Below are 23,609 nucleotides of genomic sequence, written 5' to 3'. Positions count from 1 at the left end.
AGAGAGAAAAAGAGAGAAAGGGGAAAAGGAAGGGTGTTGAAACAGATGGTCGCTTCTCCTGTGTACCCTGACTGGAAATTAAACCTGGGACATCTGTAAGCCAGGTGATGCTCTACCACTGAGCCAACCAGCTGGGGCCAAGCAATCACTTTTAAACAAGGACAGAGTTTCAGTTTGACAAGATGAACAAAGTTCTGTGGATGGATGATGGTTGCACAACAATATGTGTGTGTTTAATGTCACTTAATTATTCACCTAAAATAGTTATGATGCTAAATTTTATATTATGAATATTTTAGCACAATTTTGAAAAAGTAATAATTGATAACCTATGAAAATTCCTAGCTCAGTGACAAGAACACAGTGCTCAATAATAGTCAATTTTCTTATCACTCACTGGTGTGATACATGCCTTGGGGTCATGCAAAATAAATCTCTTACACCCAGAAGTTAAAAGAATATCCAGTCTAAAAAAGAATTGTTTCTTACAGTAGGAAACAGAGGGTGTCAGTGAGGAGCTCTTCAAGAGTTCTTCTCTCCATCCATTCCCCTTAAGTGCTGCTCCCACATGTGGGCACCACATGTCTGTGTGGGGTGATGTCCCCTCTATCTAATAGATACTGATATTTTACTATATTATTTTAGATAATAAGGACAGGGGAGGGGGCACAAAGCAAGAAGCAAATGTGGCAGAGCTGTCAGTCTGACCCAGCCAGCCTCCAAGAAGCACTAGCCTGTGTGTTAGCAGCTTCTGACCCCTGAGGTGCCTCAGCTCCGCCTTCTCTCCCATCTGCAGCCCTGCCTCTCCATCTGCAGCCCTGCCCCACCCCTTGCTTCATCTCCTCCCCTTGCTCTTCTTACTTCCCGGCCTGTGGCCCGCCTCCTTTTCAGACGTGCCTATTACAAGAAATTGAAAGTGAAATATAAAGCTGGCAGCCCTTCTGTAATTCCCATGAAAAGGTGAGTGAACCAGGCTAGCCCAAGGTACCCTAGCCCAGATCTGAAGACCCCTTCCAACTTCCCCACCCCTAGTGCCATGGGGGTCAGTTTCCCCTTCTCCGTGGCAGGGTTCCCTCAGCCCAAGCCCAGCAGTTCTTCCCGTGCCAGGCTGGCTGGTGCACCGGGGGGAGGCTGGACTGTGAAAATGACTTGCAAGATGCCGGGAAGGAACTAGGGCTGCCCTGATGTTGGGCCGTAAGGTGGTAGGAGGGCGGGCTGAAGCTGAAAACAAAAACAAAAACAACAACCCAGGATGGCAAACTAGCCAGAGTGTGTGTGGTCCACAGGAGCCCCATGTTGTAGGCAGATCTGCAATCCTTGAGATTCCCATCCCCCAAAGCCCTCCTCCGGAGGAGAGATGGGGCAGGGTTGTTTAGGGTGTTAGAAATGTATAGCTGTATGATCTGGAAAAAATTAAGATAACTGCCAGGTTAAGAGCAGCTGAGAGAAGAGCTCAAGGAATGCTGACCACAAGCATGTATGTGTATGTGTGTGTGTGTGTGTGTGTGTGTGTGTGTGTGTGTATAAACACATACATATATTACACATACATGCACCTACATATATATACACACCTATATCCTAATATGAAATTGTTATAAGGGACCCAACTTGTAACCCCCTTTGTAAGCTACCCAGGCCTGGCTTGTGCATCTGATCTAGAATGAAATAAGACTCCTTAGCCTCAGCATTTTTCTATTTTTGTCCATTTTAGGGAAGTTACTGTGCAGGCTCAACAAGTCTGCAAAAATGCGGATGTTCGGGGGCCTGCAAATGACTGTTGAGACATCTAGACGCCACTTTCAAAGTTCTTCTAAAGATAACCTTAATTTTAGCTTAATGTGCCTGTTTTGCTTCTGTAACCTTGCTAGGTGCCCATTTCCGGCTCTTCCATTCCCGCCTAAGCCACCATGCTGTGGTTTTTGCCTTTAAAAGCAGACTTCTGAGCTTATTCAGGGGCCCTTGGTTTTATAGACGTGAGAACCCCTTGCAGTCGCTGACTTTAATAAAGACTCCTAACTGTGTTAAATTTGGTCCAGTGGTGAACGTTTTTCTGAGCACGCTGATTCTCTCTATACAACAAAAGTATAAGTAAATATTTTTATTTATAAAGAACTTATTTATTTGATTATTTTAAAATTGCATTTACTGGAGTGACACTAGTTAACATAATTATACAGGTTTTGAGTACCCAATTCTACGACTCTGTACTCCGGTACATCTCTGGAATCCATATTGTGTTCACCCCAAGTCAAGTTTTCATCCATAACCATTTATCATCTCTATACCCTCCTCCACAACCCCTGTCTGCCCCCACTATTACCACAATCTTATGAGTCTGAGTCTATCTTCTCTTTTTTATTTGGTGCTTTTTTGCTCAATCTCTCCACCTTCTCCCAGCCCCCAACCGACAGCTGTCAGCTTACTCTCTACATATGAGTCTGTTTCTATTTTACTTGTTTGTTTATTTTGTTCATTAGATTCCATATAAGTGAAATCACATGGTACTTGTCTTTCTCTGACACGGCTTATTTCACTTAGCATAATGCTCTCCAGGCCCATACATGCTGTTGGAAAAGGCAAGATTTTCTTCCTTTTATTGCCACATAATATTCCATTGTGTAAATGTACCGCGGCTTTTTTACCCACTCATCTACTGATGGACACTTGGGCTGCTTCCAAATCTTGGTTATTGTAAATAATGCTGCAGTGAACATAGGGCTGTATACATTCTTTTGAATTAGTCTTTTGGGTTTCTTTGGATACCAGGAATGGAATCATTGGTCAGAAAGCAGTATCATTTTTAATTTTTTGTTAAGTTCATACTGCTTTATACAGTGGCTTTACCAATCTGCATTCCCACCAACAGTGCAGGAGGGTTCCCTTTTCTCCACACCCTCGCACTTATATGTTGTTTTATTGATGATAGTCATTCTGATAGGTGTGATGTGATATCTCATTGTGGTTTTAATTTGCATTCCTCTGATGATTAGTAGCATAGAGCATCTTTTCATATGTCTTTTGTCCATCTGTATGTCCTTTTCAGAAAAAGTGTTTGTTCAGGTTTTTTGCTCATTTTCCAATTGAATTTTTTTGTTTCTTTTGGTGTTGAGTTTTATAAGATCTTTGTAAAATTTGCATAATTTCTTATCTGATGTTGGTGAATATGTTCTTCCATTCAGTCAGTTTTCATTTTGTTGATGGTTTCCTTTGTTGTGCAAAATTTTTTTAGTTTGAGATAATTCCATTTGTTTATCTTTTCTCTCCTTTTACTTTCTGAGGAGATATAACTGAAAAAATGTTATGAGAAATGTCTGAAATTTTATTGCCTATGTTTTCTTTTAAGATTTTTATAGTTTTGAATCAAATATTTAAGTCTTTAATCCATTTTGAGTTTATTCACATGTATGGTGTAAGAAGGTGGTTTAATTTCATTTTTTTTGTAGGTACCTGTCCAATTTTCCTAACATTATTTATTGAATAGACTGCTTTCACCCCATTGTGTGTTCTTGTCTCCTTTGTCAAATATTAATTGACTATATAGGCATGGGCTGATTCATGGATTTTCTATTCTGTTCCATTGATATATATGTCTGTTTTTATGGCAATACCATGCTGTTTTGTTTACTAAGGCCTTGTAGTATAGTTTAATATCAGGTAGTGTGATTCCTCCAACTTTGTTCTTCTTTTTCAAGATTGGTATGGCTATTTGAGGTCTTTGTGCTCCCATATAAAATTTTGAAATATTTGTTCTAGTTCTGTGAAATACACAATTGGCATCTTGTTAGGAATAGCATCGAATGTATAGATTGCTTTGGATAATACTGACATTTTAATGATGTTAATATTTTCTGTCTGTGAACATGGTATATGCTTCCACTTATATTTTCTTTAATTTCTTTCTTTCAATGTCTTACAATATTCCAAGCACAATTTTTTTACACTCTTGGTTAAGTTTATTTCTAGGTATTTTATTCTTTTTGAAGCAGTTGTGAATGGGATTGTTTTCTTAGTTTACCTTTTGGATAGATTAATAATGATGTATAAAAATGCAACTGATTTTTTGATATTTATTTTGTATCCTGCTATTTTACTGAGTTCATTTATCAGTTCTAGTAGGGTCTTACTGGAATCTTTAGTGTTCTGTATATAGAGTAACATGCCATCTGCAAATAATGACTTTTAATTCTTCCTTTCCGATATGGATAACTTTTATTTCTTTTTGTCTGATTACTGTGGCTAGGATTTAAAGTACTATATTGAATAAGAGTGGTGATAACGGACATCCTGTCTTATTCCTGATCTTAAGCAAACACTTGTAGTTTTTGCCCATCCAGTATGATGTTGGCTGTGGGTTTGTCATATGTGGCCATTATTATGTTGGGATATGTTCCCTCTATATCTACTTTGCTAAAAGTTCTTAACATAAATGGGTGCTGGATTTTATCAAATTCTTTTTCTGCATCTATTGATATGATCATGTGACTTTTATTCTTCATTTTGTTTATTTGGTGTATCATGTTTATTGACTTGCAGATGTACCTACCTTGCATACCCAGAATAAATTCTACTTGATTATGGTTATAACCTTCTTAATGTATTGCTGGATTTGGTTTGCCAACATTTTGTCAAGGATTTTAGCATCTATGTTCATCAGATATTGGCCTATATTTTTCTTTCTTTGTAGTAGCTTTTCCTGGTTTTGGAATTAGAATAATGCTGGTCTCATAAAATGAGCTTGGGAGTCTTCCCTTCTCCTGAACTTTTTGGAATAGTTTGAGCAGGATAAGTGTTAATTCTTCTTTGAATATATGGTAAAATTCATTGGTAAAGCTATTCAGTTTGGGACTTTTGTTTGTTTGGAGTATTTTCATTATTGTTTCCATTTCACTAGCTGTAATCTATCTGTTCAGATTCTCTTACACTTTCTGATTCAGTTTTAGAAGATTGTATGTTTCTAAGAATTTATTGATTTGTCCAGATTGTTTGATTTGTTTATAACATTTTTTCACAATTCTTTATATTTCCTTGGTGTCTGTAGTTACTGCTCTTTTATTTCTGATTTTATTTATTTGGGTCCTCTCTCTTTTTTTCTTGATGAATCTGGTTAAAGGTTTGTCAATCTTTTTTTTTTTAAAACTTTTTAAAGAACCAGATCCTAGTTTCATTGATCATTTTGTTTATTTAGACTACATTTTTTAAAATTTTTAGCTCTGATCTTTATTATTTCTTCTTTCTACTAACTTTAGGCTTTATTTTTTTCTAAGTTCCTTTACGTATAAAGTTAGATTGTTCATTTCAGATTTTTCTTGTTGATGGACTTTGAGAACATTATACTGAGTGAAATAAGTAAATTAGAAAAAGCTTAGAACTGCATGATTTCACACATAGGTGGGATATAAAACAGACTCATGGACATAGAACAAAGTGAAGTGGTTACAAGGGAGAAAGGGATATGGGTGAGGGGGAGGGAGAAGAGAGCAGGCAGAAGAGTATAAAGAGGGAGAAATATAAGGCGATGGAAAATGATTTGACTTTGGGTGATGGGTATACAACATAATGAACAGTTCAAGTGGTATAGAAATGTTTACCTAAAACCTATGTACTCTTATTGATCAATGTCACCCTGTTAAAATTAATTTTCTAAATAAAATAAAAAAAGATTTTTCTTCTTTCTTGAGATAAGCCTGTAATGTTATGAATTTCCCTTTGAAGACTGCTATTGCTGTGTCCCATAGATTTTGTTATTTTGTGTTCTCATTTTTATTTGCTTCACAATATCTTTTGATTTGTTCCTTCATCTCATTGTTAACTTTTTCATTGTGTAGTAACTTGTTATTTCATCTCCATACATTGTATGCTTTTCTTTTTTTTTTCTTGTGGTTGACTTCCAGTTTTATACCATTGGTGGTCAGAGTAGATGCTTGATACAATTTCAATCTTAAATTTATTGAGACTTGTTTTGCATCCTAACAAGTGTTCTATTCTAGAAAATGTTCTATGTATACTTGAAAAGAATGTATATTCTGTTGCTTTGGGTAAAATGCTCTGAAGATATCAATTAAGTTTTCTGTGACCTAATATATCATTTAAGGCCACCATTTCCCTTTTGATTTTCTCTCCAGAAGATCTATACATTTTTGTCAATGGGATGTTAAAATCCCATACTATCACTGTATTATTGTTGATATCTCCCATTATGTCCATCAAGATTTGCTTTACATATTTGGGTGCTCCTATATTAGGAGCATAAGTGTTTACAAGAATTATATCCTCTTGATGAATTGCTTCCTTTATCATTATGTAGTGTCCTTTTTTGTCTCTTACTACAGACTTTGTTTTAAAGTCTAGTTTGTCAGATATAAGTATTGTTGTCCAGCTAATTTTTAAATTTCCATTTGTACAAAATATCTTTTTCTATTCTTTTACTTTTTTCCAAGGGGGTTGTCTTACAGACAGCATATGTATGGGTCTTGCTTTCTTATCCATTCAGCTACCCTATGTCTTTTGATTTTGAGCATTTCAATAATTTCCATTTAAAGTGACTATTGATAGGCACAAGTTTATTGCCATTTTATTCTTTTAACTATGTTCATCTTTTCTTCTTCTTATTGAAACAGGCCTTTTAACATTGTTCACAATACTGGTTTGGAGATACAAACTCTTTTAGCTTTTTCTTGTCTGGGGAGCTCTTTATTTTATTTTTTTAAATTAAGTCAGAGGAGGGGGATAATGAGGCAGAGAGACAGGCTTCAGCATGCGCTCCAACCAGGATCCACCCGGCAAGCCCCTTACAGGGCAATGCTCTGCTCATCTGGGCCAACTGCTCCATTGCTTGGTAACTGAGCTATTTCAGTGACTGAAGTGAGACCACAGAGCCATCCTCAGTGCCTGGGGCCAACTTGCTTGAACCTTTCAAGCCATGGCTGCAGGAGGGGAAGAGAGAGAGAGAGATAGGGAAAAGGGTCAGAGGAAGGGTGGAGAAGCAGATGATCACTTCTCTTGTATACCTTGACCAGGAATCGAACCCAGGAGTCCCACATGCTGGGCCGATGCCCTACTGCTGAACCAATTGGCCAGGGCTTTGCTTTTTATCAGTTAGAACATTTCATGCCAATCCCTTCTGGCCTGAAGTGTTTCTGCAGAAAAATCAGCTGACAGTCTTAAAGGAGCTTTCTTGTAGGTAACTGTCTGCTTTTCTCTTGCTGCTTTTAAGATTTTATCTTTGTCTTTAAACTTTCCTATTTAATTATGACATGTCTTGGTGTGGGCTTTTGGGGGTTCATTTTGTTTAGGATTTCCTGCGCTTCCTGGACTTCTGTGTCTTTTTCCTTCATCAGGTTAGAGAAATTTTTGGTCCTTATTTCTTCACATAGTTTCTAGATGACTTTCTCTCTCTCTTCTTCTGGTATCCCTGTGATTCAGATGTTATGCTTTATTTTGTCCCAAAGATCTTTTAAACTATCCTTATTCATTTTGTATTTTTTTCCTTTTTGATATTCTGACTTGGTGTTTTTTTTCTACTTTATCTTCCAAATTGCTGATTTGATCCTCTGCTTCCTCCAACCTACTGTTTATTTCTTTAAGTGTATTCTTGATGTCGGATATTGTATTGTTCATTTCTGACTGGTTCTTTTTTATAGTTTCTGTTAAAGTTCTCACTTTGTTCTGTGAGCATTTGTATAACCATTACTTTGAACTCTTTATCTGTTAAGTTGGTTATTTCCATTTCATTTAACTCTTTTCTAGAGATTTCTCCTGTTCTGTCATTTGAAACCTTTTTCTTTGTCTCCTATTTTGGCTGCCTTCATGTGTTTGTTTCTATATATCATATTATATAGATCTGCTATGAAACACAGTCTTTGTGGGGTGGCCTTATGTAATAGGTGTTAAGTTGGGTCCAGTGATGCAGTCTTTTTGATAATCTGCACTTGGTGTACCAGGAGTATTCCTTCTGTGGGTCCTCCAGTTGTAATTGTGTCTTCATTGCTATTGGCCCATTGTGAGTGGGGTTGATCCAGAGGCTAGCTTCTTGTGAGGCTCTACCTTGACCAGAGCATGCTAGCTGCTGTGCCAGTGCTGATCACAGGAAGTGGAATTCACCTCAGCTGGGTTTGGAGCCTGATGAAATCCTCCTTTGGATATGCTGCTTGTGTAACTAATTGATCTTGCTCTGATGTTTCTAATGCTGGCCACAGGGTATTCAGTTCTGGGCCTCTTGGGAGGAAACCTGGTGCTGGCTAATGTAAGATGCTGTGTGTGAAAGGCTCTCAGCAACTCATTGGGAGCTACAAATGATTCACTATTTGTAGCTGCCTCTGCTGGCTGAAGTGTGTGTGGAAAGGACAATGCTGCACAACAAGGCCAGCTTTGATCAGCACATAGCCCAGGGGAAAGGTCAGGAAAAGTACCAAGGCACCTCAAGATCTTCTAGCTCAGCGGTTCTCAACCTGTGGGTCGCGACCCCGGCGGGGTCGCCTAAAGCCATCGGAAAATACATAATGCATATCAGGTATTTACATTCCGAATCATAACTGTAGCAAAATTACAGTTATGAAGTAGCCACCAAATTATTTTTTGGTTTGGGTCACTGCAACATGAGGAACTTTATTGCGGGGTCACGGCATTAGAAAGGTTGAGAACCACTGTTCTAGCTGCTTTTATCTGCTGGCTGCCTGTTAGATTCAGTCAATGAAAGAGCCTCTGGTGGAGTTGAGAGTATGGTGTAGGTGTATCTCCCCTTAGCGGAGGTGACATTAGGCTTCAAAGAAGGTTCCCAACAGTTTTTACTATCTCTTTAGGGGACTCAATAACCTTTTCTGTCTGACTGGGTCAGTGGACCAGACTGGAGGAGAAGGTCTTGTTATATAGGTTAATGTTCTTATTTTGTTTCAACCCCCAGTTTACTCTCCCACATATGACCTGTATTGTTTTTCTCACACAATCTTTTTTATCTTTTCTGTAACTTTTCTCTTCTTCTCCCTAGGTCACCTCAGGATATCCACAGTACTACTTAATAGGAACATTCCTGTATGGCCTCAGCAAAGACCTTGGCAATGATGTGGGAGGAAGTCACATGCCCGATCTGCTTGGATCCCACAGTAAAACCTGTGAGCATTAAATGTGGCCACAGTTTCTGCCATGAATGCATCTCTCAGGTTGGGAAAAATGGGCGTGGCACCTGTCCCGTGTGCCGGAGAAAATTCTTGCTCAAGACCTTCCGGCCCAATCTTCAACTAGCCAACATGGTGGACAAACTAAGACGAATCAGCCAAGATGCTGAGGAGGGCATACAGAGGGAGCGATGTGGGGTGCATGGAGAGAAACTTCACCTATTCTGTGAGAGAGATGGGGAGGCTCTTTGCTTGGTGTGTTCCCAGTCCCGGAAACACCGTGACCACTCCATGGTCCCGATTGAGGAGGCTGCTCAGGAGTACCAGGTGAGGCCTTGTTACAAAGGCATAAACAGGTAGAAATGAGATTAGGTTTTAATGATTATTTACCCAGAACTGGGGATGGGAGAGAGTTGCCTATAGATTTGAGGAACTGAGAAAGAGAGTATTCTATACCTTCCATGTCTAATTTAAGGCTCATCACAATCTTTACATTCCTCAGGAGCAGAGGAGATGCTGTAGGAAAATGCTACGAGGATCATATTTCCTTGTGGTTTCCTGGTTAATTAGGAAAGAGTGTGCTCTCACCATACCACTCCATCACTGTGGCTCTTTTCTTAGAAACATGGGGCTTTTCCCAAAATATTCCTATCAACAAAATTTGCATCCCAGTCAGACTCTAGTCCTCCCTGAAGCTTTTCTAATAACTCAGATGATCTATCCCCACCTCTTATCACCCTACTTCTTGGTCTGGTTGGGCATTAACTTGATATCTGTCTTTGCAGGAGAAGCTCCAGGTGGCATTAAAGAAACTGAGAAAGGAGCAAGAGATGGCTGAGAAGTTAGAAGTGGATGTTGCAAAGAAGAGAACTGCCTGGAAGGCAAGAGAATCCCAAAAGGAGTCTTAGATCAAAAGCCTAGGCAAAGCCCAGGGTCCTAGCCTCAAGAAAGCCTTAACCATAGCTACACCTGTCTGAGGAGTGATAGTATCAGCATATCTCACTTTAAGAACCAAAGTCCTCTAGGTCTCCTGATAGAGGGAAATAAAAGGTATGGAGCTCAGAGAGAGCTTCCAATCACACACAAAGATCAGGATTCTTGGGAGAAGGTGTCCAGGAAAAAGCTATGCCTTAAATTTCCCACTCTTTAAGCTTAGCCTTAGGGGATCATTGCATCAGTGCCTTGGTATCTGGGACAGAGCCATCCCAAGAAAGATAAGGCTAGGCCTGTCAGGAAATAACAGGCTGCGAGGAACAGACTTGAGGGAACCACCAGGGCCAGAGGTAAGAAAACCAGTTTGACTAGTTTATTGCTTGTCTGTGTCCAGCTCACTAGTCCCTAGCAGAACGGAGAAGTAAAGCTTATTCTGTACTGGTGATTTGGAGGTGGGGCAGGTCAGGGATAGAGAGGAGTTGAAGGAACTCATGGCCAACAGATACCAGAAGGGGCCAATCTGAGGCCAAGGGAGGGTGAACCAAGCTGTGGTGGCCAAAGGGGTCGGTCATTTCATGTCATCAGGTGACCCTCTGATCACTAGCACAAGAGGGAGAGCAAAGAACCTCACAAATAATTTCTTTTCACAGGATTTAGAAATGGTGTTGTGTGCCTATTTTTGTTAGGTTGTTCAAGTGGAGCCAGGTGTTGCTGTCAGTAACACTGATCCATGAAGACAAAAGGACATATTTGGGTGCTAACTGGGTTTTGAGAAAAGCTGAGGACATCTCTGATACCATGAACCATTGAAACTATTACTCTAGTGCAGTTACAGTGTGTCCCTCCCTACCCCCCGCCCCAATCCCATCCTCCCCTGAATCCCAGGAGCCGCAGCCACCCACATCCACAGCAATATTTTTTGTGTGTTTTTGTGTTTGTGTGGATATTCCTAGACCAAGCCAGAGTGGTGAGTCTGCAAGGATTAGATATAGGTATAGATACCAACATTGCAAAAGTGGCTTGGATGATTTTGATAAAACCAACTTCCTCTTTCTATTGACACTGAAGGAAATGGTGGAGGCACACAAATTGAGGATTCAGGCAGAGTTTGAGCAACAGAAAAACTTCCTGGCTGAAGAGGAACACAGGCAACTGCAGAAGCTAGAGAAGGAAGAGAGGAAACACTTGAGAATCTTGGGGGAAACAGAGGTCAAGCTGGCTCAGGATAGCCAGGCCCTGCAGGAGCTGATCTCAGAGCTGGAGAGGAGAAGCAAGGTCTCAGCGCTGGAGCTGCTGCAGGTGAGACTGGGGAGAGGCTCCCACTTTGTACTCAGGAGGAACTGAACAAAAGCCAGAGTTCTCTGGGGCTACCACCAGAGCAAACAGAAACCCCATACCTGAAATGTTAAGTATACAAACTGGAATTCAGACTCATGAGTGGTTTGCATTGAAGGCATGGAAAGATACAGATTTAGATAAGAAAATTCCATGCTGCAATATTTATAGTTGTAATTGTCTGGTAAGAGCCTTCTGTAATACGTACCAGGTTTGAGACCTTGAAAAAGATCCTTAATCTTTTTGAAATTCAGGGTTTTCTTGTGGATATGTATACTGTCCTGTTACATATTTAAAACATTTTTTTTTGTGAGGACAAATGAGAGAATCCTCTAAAGCTCCCTGATGAGTGTCTGACCATGCGAACGTTCATAAAAAAACTAAAAATACATAATGAAAATTAAGACAATATCCCAGCCCAGCCCTGTCACCAATTCTCTCCATAAATCTAGGTTATGGGAATTCTTTCCTTTTCTAAACCTAATTTCTTCTTTGTGAAAAAGAGAAAAGGAGTGGAGCAAATAACCAGTATTCCCCAAACTTTAGTTATAAATGTATCACCTTTACATTTTTTGCTACTATTTTTTAACTACTTAGTGATTTAAATGTGATTTTTAAAAAATTGTCTCACTCTATTACTGGAATAAATATTTTATTGGACTACATCTGGTCATAGTTCAGGTCACCTGCTGCTGCAAAAGCCAAAAACAGAGACTGGGTCTGAAAGGGAAACAGGTGTCTTTAATCAAGATTGCTTAGCAACTTGAGAAGAGAGGCAACATATCTTTTTTGTTGTTGTTGTTAAATTTAATGCAGTGACATTGATAAATCAGGGTACATATGTTGAGAGAAAACATCGCCAGATTATTTTGACATTTGATTGTGCTGTATACCCCTCACCCAAAGTCAAATTGTCTCCGTCACCTTCTATCTGGTTTTCTTTGTGCCACTCCCCTCCCCCACCCCCTCTCTCCTTCCTCGCCCCATCACCCCCTCCCCCCACCCCTTCACCCCCGTTACCATCACATTCTTGTTCATGTCTTTGAGTCTCATTTTTATGTTCCATCTATGTATGGATTCATATAGTTCTTAGTTTTTTCTGATTTACTTATTTCACTCCGTATAATGTTATCAAGGTCTATCCATGTTACTGTAAATGATCCGATGTCATCATTTCTTATGGCTGAGTAGTATTCCATAGTATATATGTACCCAAGCTTTTTAATCCACTCGTCCTCTGACGGACACTTGGGCTGTTTCCAGATCTTTGCTATTGTGAACAATGCTGCCACAAACATGGGGGTGCATTTCTCCTTTTGGAGCCGTTCTATGGTGTTCTTGGGGTATATAGCTGGGTCAAAAGGCAGTTCGATTTTTGATTTTTTGAGGAATCTTACTGTTTTCCACAGTGGCTGCACCAGTCTGCATTCCCACCAGCAGTGCAGGAGGGTTCCCTTTTCTCCACATCCTCGCCAGCACTTATTCTGTGTTGTTTTGTTGATGAGCAGACAGGCAACATATCTTAGTTCAAAGTCTGCCTTACAATCTCCATAGTGAGGGCTGATTACTGTATTTCCCCATCTATAAGAAGATCCATGTATGAGATGCACCTTAATTTTAGGGCTTGAAATTTGAAAAAGAATGTATTACATAAAGTTACTGAACTCAAGTTTTATTCATCATAAAATTCATACAACTCCTCATCACTGTCAAAACTCCCATTCATTAGCTTGTCCTCATCTGTGTCTGATGATGAATCACTGTCTCCAACCATGAGTGCAAAAACAAGTGTGAAAAAGTGGGAAATGCAAGCAAAAATATCTACAACCACTGTATTAAGAGGCAGCCAGTTAAGACCCCAAATTTTTTGAAAAAAAAAAAAAAGCATCTTATACATGGGGAAATATGGTATATACTTTTCAGGTAAGATTAGTATAGTGGGGGGCATGCAGTTTAGTAGGTTAGCTGGTTCACAGCATTGTAAGAATCATCAAACAGGATGGCTGTTTCCTGGGATCTAATTTCTTCTCCATGGTGTTCTGATCTAATCGCATCTTTTTTTTTTTTTAATACTTTATTCATTTTAAGGGAGGAGGGTAGGGTGGGAGAAAGAGAGACAGAAAGATAGAGAGAGAGAGGGAGGAGAAGGAAGGAGTAGAAAGCATCAACTCCCATATGTGCCTTGACCAGGCAAGCTCAGGATTTCAAACCGGCGACCTCAGCGTTCCAAGTCGACATTTTATCCACTGCGCCACCACAGGTCAGGCCTAATCGCATCTTTATTGCTTCTTGGGAGCCAGTCATCTCCTCAAGGGTAGGAGAGTGACCTGCTTCAATAGTTCTCCACAGGGGTATGGGAGCTTAGGGCTTCATAGTGCTCCTGTATTCCTGGGTGGGAGGTGCTAAAGACAATCTAGGAAATAGATTACATATGATGCACTAGCAAATGTATCTCTCTCTCTCTCTCTCTCTCTCTCTCTCTCTCTCTCTCTATATATATATATATATATATATATATATATAGTATATTAGATCTATACCCTATCAAATTTAGTTTAATAGGAAATTGTCCTAACCAATGGTAGCCAAAAAAATCACGTGTTGATGTTATTGAAAATTTTCTATTTTGTAACAACAATAACAACAACAATAACAATAATATTTACCATCGCCAACATTTGTTATTACCAGTCTTTTTGAACAGCCAGTCTAACAGCTGTGAGGTGGTGTTGGGCAGATAAAATATATTATGCTCACTTTGTTAAAGATGGTGCTGCCTGCGTGGAAGCCTGTTGCCCAGGTAATTGCTTGGGATGGGCGTGATTGTATTAATGTGTGTTGAGGCAAGGCTTTTATGCCAAAAAGTTTTAAAAGGAAGAGAGATCACGTTGTTCCAGGAGAAGAGTGATTGCGTTCTAGGAGGAGAGCAGAGTAAGGCCACATGGAGGAGAGAGAAGCAGCCAAGATGGCGGAGTGCTGAAGGAGGAGACAGTTTGTGCAGAGAGAATGAGATGGGGAACAGAGGTGAATAAGGCTAGTGAACTAGAAAACTTTGATCCTAGGAAACTCGGATAAGTCAGTAGCTTTGTGAGCACTGAATGAGTGGGTTTTGGAGCCCAGTGTGTGTTTTTACTTGCCCGCCGGGTGCAAGCTAGGATTAAAATGATGGCCCACCAGTTCTTGGCTCCGTTGTTTCATTACCGTTTGTCCAAATCTAATGCAAACCTGCACTGGCCAGGTGGCTGTGATGGTGACCGTGGCTACTGGCTTTACAGGTGGTATCTCATTGTAGTTTTGATTTGCATTTCTCTTATAGCTAGCAAAAATGAGCATCTTTTCATATACCTGTTTTTTTGTTTGTATGTCTTCATGAGAGAAGTATTTGTTCAGGTCCTCACCCCAGTTTTTAATTAGATTGTTGTTGAGCTCTGTGAGTTTTTAAAAAAATATGTATTTTGGATATTAACTCCTTGTTGGATCTATTGTTTGTGAATATTATCTCTGATTTTGTTGGCTGTTTTTTTTTTTGGTGTTAGTTTCTTTTGCTACACAGAAACTTTTTAGTTAATATAGTCCCATTTATTTATTTATGCCTTAACTTCCATTGCATTTGGGTCAAATTTGTAAAATGTTCTCTATGGCCAAGGTCCATAAGTTCAGTACCTATGTTTTCTTCTATGTAATTTATTGTTTAAGATCTTATTTTTAGGTCTTTGGTTTATTTTGAATTAATTTTTGTGATTGGGGACAAACTGTAGTCAAGTTTCATTCTTTTGCATGTAGCTTTCCAATTTTCCCAGAACCATTTATTGAAGAGGCTTTCTTTTCTCCATTGTGTACTTTTAGCTCCTTTGTTAAAACTTATTTGCCCATACACATGGTTTCATTTCTGGGCTGTCAATTCTGTTCCACTGGTCTGTATCTGTTTTTTTTGCCAATACCAGCTGTATTGATCATAGCATATTCTCGATTTACAAATATATGACTTACATATCCTCGTACTTATGAACAGAATCCCATAGGCCTATTGGTAATCAACTGCAGTTGTACAGCAGTGAAAATTGTATCATAGAGTTACTCAACTTCCATGGCAAAGAACTAACCAATGAAGACCTTATGGAAGCAGATGATAGCATTTAGGGAAGATAACAGAGACCTAGAAACTCCAGAACTGAAAAAGTTTTCTACAAAAGAGTCAGCTGATGTTTTTGCCTCATTGAAGCAGGAATGGCAAAGTTAGAGAAGCATGATCCTGATACGAAGAGGTTCACCAAGTTTTACTGTTCAGTTACGGAAGGTCTGAGATGCTACAGGGTCAATTATGAATGAGAAAAAGAAAAGCTCTGTACAAACCTCCCTTGATGCCAACTTCAAGAAACTGACTCCAGCAGCAGAATCAAACTCTCTCTAACACCAGTTCTAGCCTCTCCAACAAGTCCATCATCTTCTTCATCAAGATGGTTTAAGGTTGTATTTGAAAATGTTTCAGTATTCATATGCACAGAAAGGTAAAAATAAATACTATGTTAAGATAAACATCTGTCTAAGTTGTATTTAATAGGTAGATGTACCTGTTCCAACTTATATACAGATTCAACTTAAGAACAAACCTATAGAACTATCTTGTTCGTAACATGGGGACTGCCTGTAATGTGGTTCTGTAGTATAATTTGAAGTTAGGTAGTGTGATACCTCCAGATTTGTTCTTTTTTTCTCAAGATTGCTTTAGCTATTCAAGGTCTTTATTGGTTTCATACAAATCTGATTATGTTTTTGTTCTACGTCTTTAAAAAATGACATTGGGATTTTAATGGGAATTGCATTAAATCTGTATATTGCTTTGGGTAATATGGCCATTTTAATTACGTTCATTCTCCCAATTCACAAACATAGATTATCCATTTCATTGTGGTCTTTTTCAATCTCTTTCAATAATGCTTTGTAGTTTTCAGTATATAGGTCCTCTTCATCCTTTGTTAAGTTTATTTCTAGGTATATTATTTTATTTTTTTTGTTGCAATTGTAAAAGGAATTGCTTTTTTTCAATACATTCCCTGAAATTTCAGTTTTTGCATATAGTAAAGCAGTAGACTCATATATTGATTGTGTGTCCTGTGACTTTATGTATTTGCTTATTGTTTCTAATAGTTTTTTTGTGGAGTTTTTGGGGTTTTCTATATACGGAATCATGTCATCTGAAAAAAGTGATAGCTTTACTACTTTTTTCCTGATTGGATGCCTTTTATTTCTTCCTCTTGCCTGATTGCTCTGGCTAGGACTTCCAGAATTATGTTGAATAAGAGTGAACAGAGTGGACAGCCTTGTCTTTTGCTGATCTTAGAGGAAAAGCTTTCAGTTTTCCAACATTGAGTATGATATTGGCTGAAGGTTTTTCATATATGCCCTTTATTATGTTGAGGTACTTTCCTTTTATACCCATTTTATTGAGTGTTTTAATCATAAAATGGTGGTGTATTTTATTGGACATCACTTCTGCATCTATTGATAGGATCATATGATTTTTGCCCTTTCTTTTGTTCATGTGGTGTATTACATTGATTTGCACATGTTAAACCATCCTTGTGTCCCTTAATCACGATGTATTATTATTTTTAATGTATTGTTGTATTCAAATTGCTAATGTTTTGTTTAATATTTTTGTGTCTATGTTCACTAGAGAAATTGGTATGTAGTATAATTTCTATTTTTGTGTTGTGCTTTCCAGGTTTTGTTATCAGGGTTATGTTGGCCTCATAAAATGTGTTATGAAGTATTGACTCTTCTTCAATTTTTTGGAAGACTTTGAAAAAGATAGGTACTAAATCTTCTTTGAATGTTTGATAGAATTTACTAGTGAAGACATCTGGCCCTTGACTTTTATTTTTTTGGAAGTTTTTGATAGTAGTTTCTATTTTCTCACTGTTTATCAGTTTTCTACTTCTTCATGATTCAGTCTAGGAAGATTGTATAGTTCTAGAAACTTATCCATTTCATCTAGGTTGTTGAATTTGGTAGCATATAATCTTTCATAGTATTCTAGCATGATCCTTTGTATATCTATGATGTCTGTAGTAACTTCTCTTTCATTATGGATTTTGTATATATGAGTCCTTTCTCCTTTTTCCTTAGTGAATCTAGCCAGGAGTTGGTCAATTTTATTGATCTTTTCTCAGAGCCAGCTCTTTGTTGTATTAATTTTTAAATAATATTATGTACTCTATTTCTTTCAGTTCTATTTTTTTTTTAATTTTGTATCTTCTGATGACTTTGGGTTGCCTTTGTTCTTTTTTTTCTAGTTCTTTAAGATGTGATGTTAGATTGTTTACTTGGGATCTCTCTTGTTTCTTGAGATAGGTCTGTAATGACATAAGTTTTCCTCATATTACTGCTTTTAGTGTATCCCAGTTTTGATCTGTTGTGTTGTCATTCTCATTTGTCTGTATATATCTTTTGATCAGCTTTTACTTCTTTTTTGACCCAGTCATTTTTTAGAAGTATGTTGTTTAATTTCCACATTTTTGTATTTTTTTCTTTTACTTCCTTTTTGCAGTTGAATTCTAATTTCATATGGTCAGAGAATATGCTTGGTATAATTTCAATATTTTAAAATTTGTTGAAGCAAGTTTTGTGGCCCAACATATGGTTTATTCTTGAGAATGTTTCATATGAAATGGAGAAGAATATATAATTTGATGTTCTGGGATGAAATGTTTTATGTCAATTATGTCCATTTGATGTAGTTTGCCATTTAAGGCCAATATTTCTTTATCAATTCTCTGTTTGGGTTACGTTTCTAGAACAGTCAATGGAGTAGTAAAGTCTCCAACTATGATTATGTTTTTGTCTGTTTCTCCTTTTAGTTTTGTTAGTAGTTTTATATATTTTGCTGCTCCTTGGTTTGGTATATATGTAGTAAGAAGTGCTATGTCTCCTTTATGTCGTATCTCCTTTATCCTTAGGAAATGTCCATCTTTGTCTCTTGTTACCTTTGTTGTTTTAAAATCAGTACTGTCAGATACAAGTATGGCTACATCTGCTTTTCTTTGGATATTATTTGCTTGGAGAATCTTTTTTTTTTTTTACCTTTCACTTTTGAGTCTGCCTGTGTTCTTGCAGCTTAGATGTACCTCTAAAATGCAACATATGGTTGGGTTTTGTTTTTTGATCCATACAGCTTACTCTGTACTTCTTTATTGGTGAGTTCAGTCTATTTATTCAGTACATGATTATTGATACATAAGATTTTCTTATAGCCATTTTATCTTTTGTTTTATGGTAGTTTTGGGTCTACTTTGATTCTTTTCCTTTGTGTTTCTGTTCATTGCTTTAGTTTGATGGTATTCCATACTTCTTTCCTATGTTTCTTTCTTTTTTAAAGTTATGTACTTAAGTTTTTTTTGGGGGGGGAGGGGGACTGGTTATTGGAAAAATGTTTAATATATACATAATAGTTCTTTATCTTATGAATACTTCTGCCCTCCATTCTCCTTTGCTAATTTAGACCTTTATCCCCTCCTTCTTTATGTTTTTGTTGTCAAAAGTTATCCCTGCTTTTGTTATAAGCTTGTTGAAGCTTTTGCTTGTAGTTTTGTGATGTTTTGTTCTTTGTATCAGGTAGAATAACCCCCCTTGAGTATTTCCTGCACTGGGGGTTTCTGGTGATAAATTCTTTAAGTTTCTGTATACCTGGGAAATGTTTTATTTTTCTTTTGTATTTAAAGGATAACTTTGATGGATAAATTATTTTTGGCTGGTAATTCCTTTCTTTTAATACTTTGAATGTTTGGGTCTACTCTCTTCTGGCTTGTAGAGTTTTTGCTGAGAAGTCTATTGGTAACCCGATGGGCTTTTCTTTATATGCTATTTTCTTTATATGCTATTTTCTTATTTGCCTTGGTTTCTTTGAGGATTATTTTTTGGTCATTAATTTTTGACAGTTTAAATACAATGTACCTTGGGGAAAGCCTCTTTGGGTTGAGGTAACAAAGTGTTCTGTTTGCTTCTTAGATTTGAAGATCTAATTCTTTCTATAGGCTTGAGAATTTCTCATCAATTATTTGTTTGAATAAGCTCTCCATTCTTTTATCCCTCTCTTCTTTTTTTGGAATACCTATTATTCTTATATTGCTCTTTCTGATTGAGTCAGATGATCCATGTACACAGCACTATCATTTTTTAAAATTCTTGTCTCTCTCTTTTTCTTTCTGTATCATCTCTAGTTGCCCATCTTTGATGTCCCTTACTCTCTCCTTTATATGGCCAGTTCTATTAGCTAAACTTGTTAGTTAATTCTTCAATTACATTTTGAGTTCTTCATCTCCAGAATTTGTTTGGTTCTTTTTTTTTTAAAGTTTCAATCTCTTTGGTGAAGTACTTATTTTGTTCCTTAATTTGTTTCCTGAGTGCATTAAATTGCCTTTCAGTGTTTTCTCACATCTTTTTAAGTATTTTCAGAACTTTAATTTTGAATTCTATGTTGTTTAAACCTAAAGTTTCTGTGTAATTGAGATTGGTTTCTGGAGATTTTTCATCTTCTTTTGAACAGCATCTGTTTCTTGGTTAATAATGAAATTCAATGGACTCCTTCTTTGATTAGTAGGCATTTGTGAGTAGCTCTTAGTAGTTTACTTTCAAGCGGTTTTCCTATTATTTTGCAGTAGGTGGCACTGGGTTAAAGTTTTAGCTCTGTGAAATCCCCCAGCTGACTCCTACTGCAAGGCTGCAGCTGTATTATTTGGGGCTGCAAGGGCTAGGAGGATTTTTATCACTTTCTTTGTTCTTCCTCTCAGGAATGGTGATAACGGACCTCTGTGTGTCCTCCCCTGTGTCTGACAGACCAGAGACTATATAAAGAACACCTATTTTTCAGGGGAAACAGTGTTTCAGCAAGTTAGTTCTGGGGTATGCCACTGATACTCTCTGTACCCCATGAAGGGAGGCAGGATCTGGGAGATTGGGGAGCCTCAGCACTTTGTATTTCTTTTTCTTTGTCTCAAGTGTGGGCTGTGGGTAGATTTTAGGAGCACCAACACTGTCCAGAGTTTTGTGTCTGCCCTGTCTCTGCATTCAGCCATTGCTCTAGTTTTGCACTCCTGAGAGTCCTCACCAGTTTTTCTGATACTCTAGGCAGGAAAAAAATTAGGTTTCTCCCTTGTCTGGAGCTTGGCAGTAGCTGTGAGTGCTTAGCTGTAGGGCAGCAATCTTATCTTTCACTCTACTTCCCCTTGCCAGTCACTCCATGCCACCTTTAGTTGTTTCAATGTATGGATCTCTAAGGTAAGCGTGTGAACCAAGCTGGGGTTCCTTTGCTGAGTTATATCTGTTTAAATTGTTGTAATTTCAATGGGAGAGATCACTCTGCTATTCCTCTGACATCACTCCATTCACATAATTATATATTTAAAATTCATCAATGTATATCTACTTAAAATGATCTCATATCCACCAATGATATGTTTGCCTCATTTGAGAATCTAGGAACTAGATGATCTTAAAAGTTACTTCTTGTAACATTCTATGTTTCTTCTCCACATCTCCCTCTCTTATTCAGATGTGGTCAAGAAGTCATTTCTTTCTCTTTGGGCAAAAACTTGACTGGATTGGCTTGACTTGGTAGGTCCTCTTCTTCCCATTATTTAAATCTTGCTTTAGTCTAACATTGATTCAAGCTTCCCATGCACTTTTGACTAGGCTGAGGCACCTGCCAGTTTTAGATAAGGGCTCCCAACTTCAGCAACAGAATAGTCTCAGGTTATCTGATCTCACATGCATGAGAGAGCAACACTGACTATAGCACAGGACAGAGCTTTACCTAATCAACCTGTTTTTTCCAAACTCAAGTCCACAAATGAGACAGCAGTTTCTATGAATCCTGACTTGGTTATTCTTTCTCTGTGACTATCTCTAGGCCTCTGTCAGGTTGGACTATTGCTCCTTTTCACTCTTCCTCATGTCTTTGGTCTCCCCAAGAATCTGATCTTTCTAATTAATTTTCTGAGTCATTAAAATGACTATCCTTCTCTTAGCTATAGGTTACATGTGGGTTTTTGCTACCCTATGAACATCCACACATCTCTCTGTTCCAAGTTAGTCAGAATGTCTTTTCAAACAATGGCCCAGAGGAATTAGCCAGAGCAGTGTCCTGTATGCCTCAGGGTGGTAGCGTATTAACCGCAGTATTAAAGTCTCAGTTGTTAAACCTGAACTCACTCTCTATCTCTTTTTACCCTAGGAGGTGAAAAGTGTCCTGGAAAGGTAAGGAGAGGTTTTCTTTGTTAGAGGAAGAGGTATCAGAAAGTGTTTTTACCTGTGTAAAAGATCATTGAGTTGCAAAGATATGTATTGACATGCACTGAAGTTTTCCCAACCTCCTTTCAATTCCCAAAGGTCCAATCCTCCATAAAATATTTTCTGGTCTGAGAAAGTTAATTAATGGACATCTCAGTTGGTGAGTTGCCCAAAGTAATTAGACTGTGACATCTACATAAAGTGAAGCCATGATAAGTGGGAAAATTTTGGGAAGCTCTGCATCTACAAGCTGATGGCACTCCTTTAACAAAAATTTGACCAGTAATAAACATCTCAGAAAGAGCCATGAGTAGGACCCATGCCGTGGGCAAGACTCCTTGAGGTTCCTTATGAAGTGATTCAGCATGTGTCAGAACCTGCCTATAAAATAAAACAGAGTGTCCTTGTGTGGTGACCTCTGGCTTGGAGAGGGGATACAGACTATCCCTGTGCTGCTGAGGCCCTGTGACCAGCACAGCCTGGGTGGGAAGTAAATCCTGCCTCCTTTTGCCTCCCACACCCAAGGATTCTAACACAAACAGTAGTTTGTAAGTTATGTTGAACTAAATTATCAGTTATCCACAAGAAAGGTAATAACATTAGTGTTCGGGTAAGGTGCGGTATGAGTTAGAGAAGGGATGTCTAATTCTGTTTCTCCCAGAAGTGAATCCTGGAACATGAAAGAGCTGGACATCATCTCTCCAGACTTGAGGACCGTGTGCCATGTGCCAGGGCTGAAGAGGATGTTGAGGATGTATGGAGGTGAGGAAAGCTCTAAGAGTATAGGATGGCCTGTTGGGTAACAATGGGAAGACAAAGCACAGATAGGTCCTGAATCTGGGAGAGATGTCAGGTCAAAGTAGGTGGGGCATGAACAGAGCTAGGGAAAGTGGTTCCCTCAAAGGTTTGGGCATGGAATTAAGCTGTCTAAGGGGACATTTCTTCACACAGTGAGGCTCAGGCTCACCCCCGTACCCCTTTACCATAGGTACAGGATTATTGCCTCCCCACACACTCTCCTAGCCTGACTGTGGTCCTTTCTCTGCAGTACACATCACTATGGATGCACACACAGCCCATCCATGGCTCATTGTTTCAGAGGATCAGAGACAAGTGAGACTTGGAGACACGCAGCAGAAGGTACCTGAAAATGAGGAGAGATTTGATACTTATCTCATGGTCTTGGGTACCCAGCGCTTTGACTGTGGAAAATTTTACTGGGAGGTAGATGTGACGGGAAAGGATTTTTGGAACCTGGGGGTTTGTAGAGACTCTGTGAAGAGAAAGGGGCATTTTTCTCTCAGCCTCTTGAATGGCTTCTGGACGATTTGGCTGTCAAACAAACAAAAATATGAGGCCTGTACCAGCCCACCAACTCTCTTCCAACTTCAGGTGCCTCCAAGCCAAATTGGGATCTTTTTGGACTATGAGGCCAGCACTGTCTCCTTCTACAACATCACTGACCATGGCTCCCTCATGTACACCTTCTCTAATTGTGCCTTCACTGGACCCCTGCGGCCTTTCTTCAGTCCTGGTTTCAATGATAGCAGAAGAAATTCAGCCCCTCTGACCCTCTGTCCTCTGAGAATATGATGGCAGGAATCCACTGACTGTTGATGTCTCTTTCTGGACACTGACACTCCCTTTGTTGATACCCCTCCTCAGCCACTAACCCTACCTTATTTTCCCATGAACTGTTGAGATGTCAGGACACTAGCAAGCCATCTTTGACAAAAATGTCACTGAACATGGATTTCAAATGATCTTCAACATTAACATTCCTGCCCTAGATTGCTCATGATTCTCTCCATGAAACAATCTACTTATATTTGGCCTAAACTTATGTGGATCAATAAAAACATGTTATGGTTTTCTTTATGTGACTCAAGATTTTAATCTTGAGGCCTTTGCTGACATTTCTGTTTTATCTACGTGGTTTGC

At 38.6% G+C, this 23,609-nt stretch overlaps 1 protein-coding gene across 1 annotated transcript; it reads left to right on the top strand.

Moving 5' to 3' along the window:
• Positions 1-874: 874 nt before the first annotated feature.
• On the top strand, positions 875-23,544 carry LOC136394266 (E3 ubiquitin-protein ligase TRIM21-like). Its single transcript, XM_066367154.1, has 7 exons — positions 875-960; positions 8,987-9,440; positions 9,899-9,994; positions 11,115-11,345; positions 21,613-21,635; positions 22,330-22,430; positions 22,717-23,544. The coding sequence occupies exons 2-7, from the start codon at positions 9,033-9,035 to the stop codon at positions 23,259-23,261; spliced, it is 1,404 nt and encodes a 467-aa protein (XP_066223251.1). The 5' UTR covers positions 875-960; positions 8,987-9,032; the 3' UTR covers positions 23,262-23,544.
• The last annotated feature ends 65 nt before the right edge of the window (positions 23,545-23,609 follow it).

The sequence above is a fragment of the Saccopteryx leptura genome, chromosome 1, assembly GCF_036850995.1.
Source record: "Saccopteryx leptura isolate mSacLep1 chromosome 1, mSacLep1_pri_phased_curated, whole genome shotgun sequence".
Classification (NCBI taxonomy): domain Eukaryota; kingdom Metazoa; phylum Chordata; class Mammalia; order Chiroptera; family Emballonuridae; genus Saccopteryx; species Saccopteryx leptura.
The sequence above is the reverse complement of the archived record's forward strand: the minus strand, read 5'-3'. Positions and strand labels throughout refer to the sequence as shown.